This window comes from Megalopta genalis, unplaced genomic scaffold, assembly GCF_051020955.1.
Source record: "Megalopta genalis isolate 19385.01 unplaced genomic scaffold, iyMegGena1_principal scaffold0023, whole genome shotgun sequence".
NCBI classification, from domain to species: Eukaryota; Metazoa; Arthropoda; class Insecta; order Hymenoptera; family Halictidae; genus Megalopta; species Megalopta genalis.
This window is the reverse complement of record NW_027476093.1, coordinates 2,318,158-2,326,934: the sequence shown is the minus strand read 5'-3', so window position 1 is coordinate 2,326,934 and position 8,777 is coordinate 2,318,158. Positions and strand designations below refer to the sequence as shown.

The 8,777-nt window shown below is 35.7% G+C and overlaps 1 protein-coding gene across 1 annotated transcript; it reads right to left on the bottom strand.

Moving 5' to 3' along the window:
* Positions 1-619: 619 nt before the first annotated feature.
* Positions 620-8,469, bottom strand: LOC117217805 (uncharacterized). The gene is made up of 4 exons (XM_033465646.2): positions 7,241-8,469; positions 4,704-5,060; positions 3,981-4,579; positions 620-1,686 (listed from the first exon to the last, which is right to left on the bottom strand). The coding sequence occupies exons 1-4, from the start codon at positions 7,298-7,300 to the stop codon at positions 1,395-1,397; spliced, it is 1,308 nt and encodes a 435-aa protein (XP_033321537.2). The 5' UTR covers positions 7,301-8,469; the 3' UTR covers positions 620-1,394.
* Positions 8,470-8,777: the final 308 nt, after the last annotated feature.

Below are 8,777 nucleotides of genomic sequence, written 5' to 3'. Positions count from 1 at the left end.
TTAAGATGTGTATTAATTATTGCTTATATGGCAATATTTTATATATGATATTATATATATTATACAGTATATATATATTATCCAATATTATATTATACAATATATATTATTCAATATTATATTATACAATATATATATTATTCAATATTATATTATACAGTATCTATATTATCCAATATATATTATATATTATAATATGATATACAATATATATATATATATATATATATATATATATATATATATATATATAAAATAATATAATATTGTATATAAAATATTGTAAATACATACAATAATATAATAATAATATATATAACCAAAATGTTCACAATATATGAATATATATATATATATAAAGTGTAAAACAATTCGTGAAAAAAACGTGTACTCACAATGCACGAAGGCTGCGACGCCCGAAACCGGTAATCAGTACGTGAACGTGAACCTCCGTCACCCCTAGATTATTGCACTGTTGACCTTTCGCCAGACTTTAATATCTGAAGAGTTCAAAACGTCATTGATTTACAGTTCACCCATCGACACCTCCGAATATCTCGAAGCGGATTAGATTAATTGCCCGGAGCAACGTGTATCTCGTAAACCAAATATAATGTAATTAATGTAACCATTATTCCGCCGGATGTTTGCGCGGAAAAATTTTACTGAGATCGTTGTCAAAGGAAAATACAGAATTCGCAGTCTATTTATTAACAATTATTCACCGTGTATGAATCTCTTTCTCTCTCTCTCTCTCTCTCTCTCTCTCTCTCTCTCTCTCTCTCTCTCTGTACAAGTTATATCGACTTCTTAAGCTGTACATCGGCGGTCTCCTTAAATTAAATTAAGTTGCTTACCTTAAATTAATACATTTCTATATTAACAGTGAATCGTTTTATGACCGACTCGTTGTGCAAAAATACGCGATATAAGTACACGGCAAATATCTTTCATCCGAGACTCTGTTTCCGGGAAATACAAATCCCAAAAGTTCTTGTTTTATTATTTACACGCTCGGAGATCGTTGCGTATTCATCGGCTGTGCGTTTTAGAAATGCTTTTCAGAAACCCGCGACAAACGTTCTCAGATCAAAAATATTTCTTAAGAATATATCTTTTTAGAGTTACTACAGCCTGTTCCGACGTATACTTTACAATTTGCGACACAGCAGCGTACAGCTGACACAAGTACGATTATTTAACCTTCGGCTGTCGTCTTTCAAAAAAACAAGCCAAGTCTCGGTTCATGGTGTTGGTTTAATCAAAGATTGACTTTCGTATAACAAACCGTGTCCTGTATCATTTATGTTTTCATACAAAATCGTTCAATTTCTGACGGTACAATAAATTCGGCAGCACCCCGTACAACAACGTTCACCCTGCGCCAGCGCCTATTATTCCCCGTTACGATCGCATGTCTCGCCACCAGGTAGAATTCTCACCATGTCGGTCGACGACGCGTCGACGTTCGTGTACCTGACCGTGTCACGGTTTCGGTCGATGCTCCACGCACCGATTGGTCGTCTGAGGAAGAAGAAGCCCATCGCCAATACGAACGCCACGATCAGCAACATGATGCAAGCCCATAAAACGGGATAGAACACCGTCGAGTCGCCTTCGCACTCGAGATCATCTTCAGGTACCTCGCTCAGTCGCTTGCCGCGGTGCCGTTCGGGTGTGTAACACCTAAATCATGCAAATGAAAGATTAAAAACAGGTTACCGCGTGCATATTTCTAATTGCAGTGATGTCTCCCTAATTGACGCTCGGATTGTGCACGAAAATGGACAATTTGGGACGAGGAGACACGATTATTCGAGACTTCAAGCTTGTTTTTATAGTTGTTGACAATTCGTAACTATAGTTATTGGTAATCGATTGTGTTACTGGATTGTTATTAAATTAAATTGTTCCCAAATTGTCCATTTTCGAGCGCGAATTAGGGAGAATCTGAGCGCGAATTAGGGAGAAATTACTCTACACAACCGATAGTAATGTCTCCCTAATTGATGCTCAGTTTGTGCACGAAAATGGACAATTTGGGAAGAGGAGACACGATTATACGAGACTTCAAGCTTGTTTTTATAGTTGTTGACAATTCGTAGCTATAGCTATTGGCAATCGGTTGTCTTACTAGATTGTTATTAAATTTGATTGTTCCCAAGTTGTCCATTTTTGAGCGCGAATTAGGGAGAAATTACGGTAAGCCAGAATCGATAGTAATGTCTCTCTAATTGGCGCTCGGATTGTGCACGAAATTGGATAATTTGGGAAGAGGAGACATTTATTCAACCTAGAAGGATTGATTTCTTTCATCAAATTTGACTACTGCAGAATACTAAAATCACTGGACAGCTGATTTCATGAAATATGAGACAGATAGCAAGGTGCAATTTAAAACGTTTTACATTATTTTCAATACATCAACATTATTTGGAACTTTTATTTCGCAGAAATATCCGCGATCTAGTCATCATCGATTCGGAATACAGTAAATTCTCTACAATTGTCCCTCAGTTTGTACACGAAAATGGACAATTTGGGAAGAGGAGATGCGATTATCCGAGCCTCGAGGCTCGTTTTTATAGTTACCGATTATCAACAACTATAAAAACGAACCGTAAGACTCGAATAATCGTATCTGCTCTTCCCAAAATGTCCAATTTCGTTCCCAAGCTGAGTGTCAATTAGGGACAACTTATTGTACTCGCTGATGCAACCGCGTGCTTCAACCCATTCAGCTTGAGAAGTATACATTTCACCATTTATAGTGAATTCTCTATAATTGTCTCTCAGTTTGTACACGAAAATGAACAATTTGGGAAGAGGAGACACGATTATTCGAGACTTCAAGCTTGTTTTTATAGTTGTTGACAATTCGTAACTATAGTTATTGGTAATCGATTGTGTTACTGGATTGTTATTAAATTTGATTGTTCCCAAGTTGTCCATTTTCGAGCGCGAATTAGGAAGAAATTACTCGGAGAATTACTAGTAATGTCTCCCTAATTGATGCTCAGATTATGCGCAAAAATGGACAATTTGGGAAGTGAAGGCAATCAAAGCAAACCGCAGAGCTCGAATAATCGTATTTCCTCTTCCAAAATTGTCCATTTTTCTGGACAATCTGAGCGTCAATTAGAGAGACATTACTGTAGATTGGTGCGAAAATAACAGCCGCTCTCGCTTTGTGCTCTGCAATTATTTCTGATAAATCTTTCTGCTCGCATTTTATTCGTTGCTTGATCCTTAAATATGCAGCGTAACAGCACAGTTATTATGTTTAATATTTACTATTTAATTGTTTAATCCTTAAATGCGCGAAACTGATCAGCTTTTGTTGCTAAGATCTTCCGTTGCATTATCGAAACATTTTTTAAAATCGTGCATATCGTTTCGATGTGTGTACACACTGTATATATATACACTATTTTAAAATAATTTTTTTGTGCATATTATTTTCTAATCTAATTTAAAGTTTATCGAAAAGCTGCAAACACGTTCTATGCGCATTTTAAAAATTCGAAAACAGAGTTGAAAGTTTAAACTTGTCTATTTATTAGAAATTGTTAAATTCGTGGTAATTTTTTTCAGTAACCAGATCATTATACTTAATCTAACAAGATTGTATTTACGTCACTTCAATTTTCTTCGAACTGCCAATTAGTCCCTTTGTTCCAAGTATAGAGTTTTTGTAATATATAAAATTTGACTAAATAAATAAGAATCGAATTACGAGTAAATAAGATTTAAAATATAAGAGTTCTTTTATAAATAAATTATTTAACAATACTGCTGCATTTTTTAAATGTGAAAGACACGGAAGTAAGATAAACTGGTTTATGGTGCCAGTAGCGACATCTCCATAAGGGTGGCTGAATCGCTTGCTCAGTTACCGACTAGCTCCGATTCCAAACAACCCCACAGAATCTCGCTAAGATGACTCGCTATCTCGACGATTTTTTACTCAATTTGCTTACTTGATATTTCGGCTGAGCGTCTTATTCCCGTCCTCCTTTATCCATTTCATCCTGCAGTCGCAATTCCAAGGATTCCCATCGAAGTTTAAAATCGGCATTCTCTTTATTATCCACAGAAAGCTATGATCGAGCGTTCTCAGACTGCAATTATTTACCGACAGTTGCATCAGTGGTGGGAAACGCCTTTCGTCGTACCTGTTACTTGTCAGATGCGCTAACTTCTTCGAACCAGTCAGGGACAATATTTTTAATCTGGGCAAATTTTCGAGATCGTCGAAACACAGCACCTCTAGATTTCGCATATCGTTTAATTTCAGCTCTTGCAGGTCCGGTAAACTGATGTTATTCAACTGCGTTATCATAGTGTTGGAAAGGTCGAGTTCTACTATCGTGCTCGGTAACGTTGGTATGGTTCTTATAGGGTTCCTCGACAAATCCAGCGTACTTAAATTAACTAACGGTTTGAACATTTCTACAGAGACGTAGGACAATGACACGTTGCTGAGACTCAAATACTGCAGCTGCTTCAAGTTCGAGAACGCGTTCATGTGGATGCCGTCGTTCATGGGGTTGTTCGCTAAAGAAAGGTACGTCAAAACCTGGAAGCAGAATAAAAAGGCCGTGTTTCAGGTATATTGGATTAATGAATAATAATGAATAATGAATATAATAATGAATAATGAATAATCAGGTATATCGAATTAATTAATGAAAGCAAATTACCTCGAAGTGCTCCAACATGGTTTCATTGACGAACGATAACTCGTTCGACGACAGATCAAGAACCTTCAGGTTCGGGATTCTGTGGTTGAGGGCGTCGTGGGTGATGTACTGTAATTTATTGCGACTGACGTTCAACGTGTTCAAATTGTACTCGTCCTGGCACAAGAAGAAGAATTGCTGAAGATGATTCTGCGACAGATCCAGGTATTTCAAACTGGTCAGATTAGTGGAACAATCGACGAAGTTGTCGAACTTGTTGTCACGAAGGATCAGATTCGTCACTTTCGCCAGATTAATTGTCTTCTGGAGTCGTAAGAAGAAGTCTTCCCGTTTTATGCCGAGGCCTGCTAGATCGAGCTGCAACATAAAGATCGGATAACTGTAATATTATTCTGTAATCGTTATTTGAATCGGTGGAAAGATTCTCCTTGACTAAATCAATTTTAGCATGTTACCTGTCGGCGACGGTTTAATTGCTTTTAAAATGCATGAAGAAGCGTACGGTATTGTTATACATATATATATATATATATATATATATATATAACAATAATAATTAATAATAATAATATATATATATAATATAATATAATAATAATAATAATATATATATTATTATATATTATTATTTATATATTACTATATATTATTATATTTAATTTATATATTATTATGGTAAAATCTCGATCATAAATCGAGTCACTACCCTGATTTAAGGAGATATGTATTCCGGTTTGGACGAGTGTTTCTAGGCGTTCTTTTTAATTTTGCTTGAAAACAAAGCGTAAACTGTTTCATGTTGGGGTTTCGTGAATATATTTACTTAACCTAAAATAACCTTCGTATCCATTCGTGTCCATATTCCATTTTACACTTAACCCTTTGCACTCGAAGCTATTTTAACTGTAAATATAAAATCATTCTTCTAACTTATAGTATTTCTATTTTTTATGACAAAATGCATTTTATGCATATGAAATTGATTCTTAGGACTCGCGCAACAGTTACACTCTTAATAATTTTTTCTTTGGAACCAATATCCCCCACAGGGTGCAAATCATTGTAGCAACCACCCTCAGCCTGTCCTAGTTTGTGTAACGATGCTAACACATTTAATCATCAAATGAAAAACAAAAAAAAACCATCAAATGACAATCGACATCGCACTATTTAGAAATAAAGTTTAGGCGCAGTTCAAAAGTTAGAAAATAAATAATACGCGTGTGGTTGATATTTACACTCAAATATAAATGTATAATAAATGTATAAAATAATAATTAATAAATAAAAATAATAAATAAAAATAAATGTATAATAAATGTAATATAATGTCGAATTGTAAATTTTGTAATTTCATATTTCATAAAATATATTGAGTAATAGGACCGAACAGAGCAAATCCAGACTTTTCGACAGAATCGTCCGCTTTGTGCGACGCTATACCGAAAATAAAAGCTCAGCCACGAGCGTTCTCATTTCCTCTCGGATAAAACAGCTTTCCGGTAGATAAAATATTAAGTAATTCGAATTTAGGACGCGCCAGGAAATTACGGACTTCGTTAATCTAATACTCATTTTACAATCGAAGATCAAGCAATCTCAAAAAAAAAATTGTTCAAAAGCGACAAACAGTTCCCACCACAGATCAATAAATTCTAAAGATTGACGTTACGCAACGACTTCCACTGAAATCGATACTACGAAAATGATCGAACATCTTTTACATACGGCTGAGTCATCGAAACAGTTATCAATAAGTTTCCGCTGATATCGGCGACGTCAAAATAGGATATAGTGTTGGCGCTTTCGTAGCATAAAACTTTATTATTTATTACCTATTTATTATCTGCTTTTTCATGTAATCTCTTAATCGTAAAAAAATATCGATATAGCAATTATATCCTCTTAGAAGCACCCACAACAAATCTGAAAACGCGGGCAATCTGGATTCAAATCGCACACAGAGAAACCCGATTTTTAATGCAATTTAATATCTATAATTAAATATATTATTGCTATTTAATAATTTAAATATTATATTAATAGCAATATTATTGCTATTTAATAATTTAAATATTATATTAATAGCAATATTATTGCTATTTAATAATTCAAATATTATATTATTAGCAATTTAAATATTATATTAATAACAATATTATCGCTATTTAATAATTTAAATATTATATTATTAGCAATTTAAATATTATATTAATAGCAATATTATTGCTATTTAATAATTTAAATAGCAATAATATATTAAAGCTATTATTGCTATTTAATAATTTAAATAGCAATAATATATTAAAGCTATTATTGATACTTAATAATTTAAATAGCAATAATATATTAAAGCTATTATTGCTATTTAATAATTTAAATAGCAGTAATATATTAAAGCTATTATTGCTATTTAGTAATTTAAATAGCAATAATAGCTTTAAATAATAGCTTTAACTATTAACATTGACGGATATATACATAACGCAAATGTGCGAGCGAAAAATATGAGAAATCATCGCACAACAACCACCTACCGTGTTCTGCGGGACCGAAGAGACAATTAACGCGAAAACAGTGATCGCCTGGAGCCACATTGTTCAGACGATGGGTGAATAATCCGGTTGCTCAGTGGAAGAGCGCGACGCGGCTCCGATCTTTCTTTTTTTTCCGAAATAAGTCGGCCTAGTTTATACAACCGTGTTCCTCACACAACACTGAGATGGAACGGCAGCGAATTCGTCCTCAGCATACTCTGCGCACGATCGCGATGCCGAATTAAGAAGGCAGCGGGAAAACGCTTGATCCACCGATGCACCCGTTCATCGTTTCTTTTTCTCTTCTCTTTTCCTCCGTCGTCTTCCTCGGTTCTCCCGCCGTGTGCGCGCCAGCAGCTTATTCAATTCTTGAACGACCCGGCGCTTTCTTATCGCGAACAGATCACCGGTCACTTCACACGAAGTAATCTCCGTCCGCGATAAACAGATCCGCAGAATCGAATACAACTTGATTCCTTAATTGCGAATATATTCCGGCCTTCCACACGCAACTGTGGAAAGTATTTAGGGGCGAGCTTATAAGGGATGATTTCTGTTTTCTGGTTAAATCCTTGATAGACTTTTCGACTCCACTTCTCAGCATCCGAATGATTAAAAGTTGCGATATAAATTCTTTGGAAATTCTTGCGATGCCTCCATTAGACGTTTTTTCCTTAATAATTAGTCTCCTTAATAATTCGCCGCGTCGTCTTTTATGTTTTATTTATTTGTTACTTGCGTTCCTTTGGAAGTTTCAGTCTCGAATTTTACAGTCTGGTTTTTTGTTCTTTTCTCACTGTGCACAACCGATCCCGAAGCAGATAGAAAGATGCTTTTCATCGAGTTGTTCGCACAAGGAACATGAATCGCACACTGAAAACGGATCGTCCGGCTCGGTTAACGAGAAACCGAAAAAGATGTTCTATCGATATCCTCTCCGCGGAATTAATTCTCGTTTCTGGCGGGTCCGAAATCCGGGAGACCGACGCACGTCCTTCCCAATAAACCGCGATTATGTTCCAATTCGTTCTCCGATCCGATTTACATTCGTTCGGTTTATTCCTTTTTTTCTCTTTTTTTTCTTCTTCTGTTTCTCCGTTCCCCTCCTTTTTATGTTCGGCCAGCGCGTTCGGCCGAGTCGCCGTGTATTTTTTCAATCAATTTATTTTCGCGCGACGATATCGTTAATCGCGTGGACGAAGTGGTAAACCAGCGCGGATAACTTGGATGCTCTACGGTGCCTTCTCGTTGCAGACGAGATTCGCGATAAATTATTGCACGCCCCGACGGAAATGGCGAAATGTACAGTCGGCCACAAAAATCATTGAATATAATTTGATTTTTAAACGGGCGGCGGACAAATAAAATATTTACTATATCTTACGCTGGATACACGGGGTGTCCCAAAAATGTCTCGCAATACGGAAATGTGGGGTAGCTGAGGTCATTCTAAGTAATTTGTTCCTTTGCGAAAATGCGATCTGCTGCTTTGTTTACGAGTTATTAACGAAAAACACTGGCCAATGAGAGGTGACAG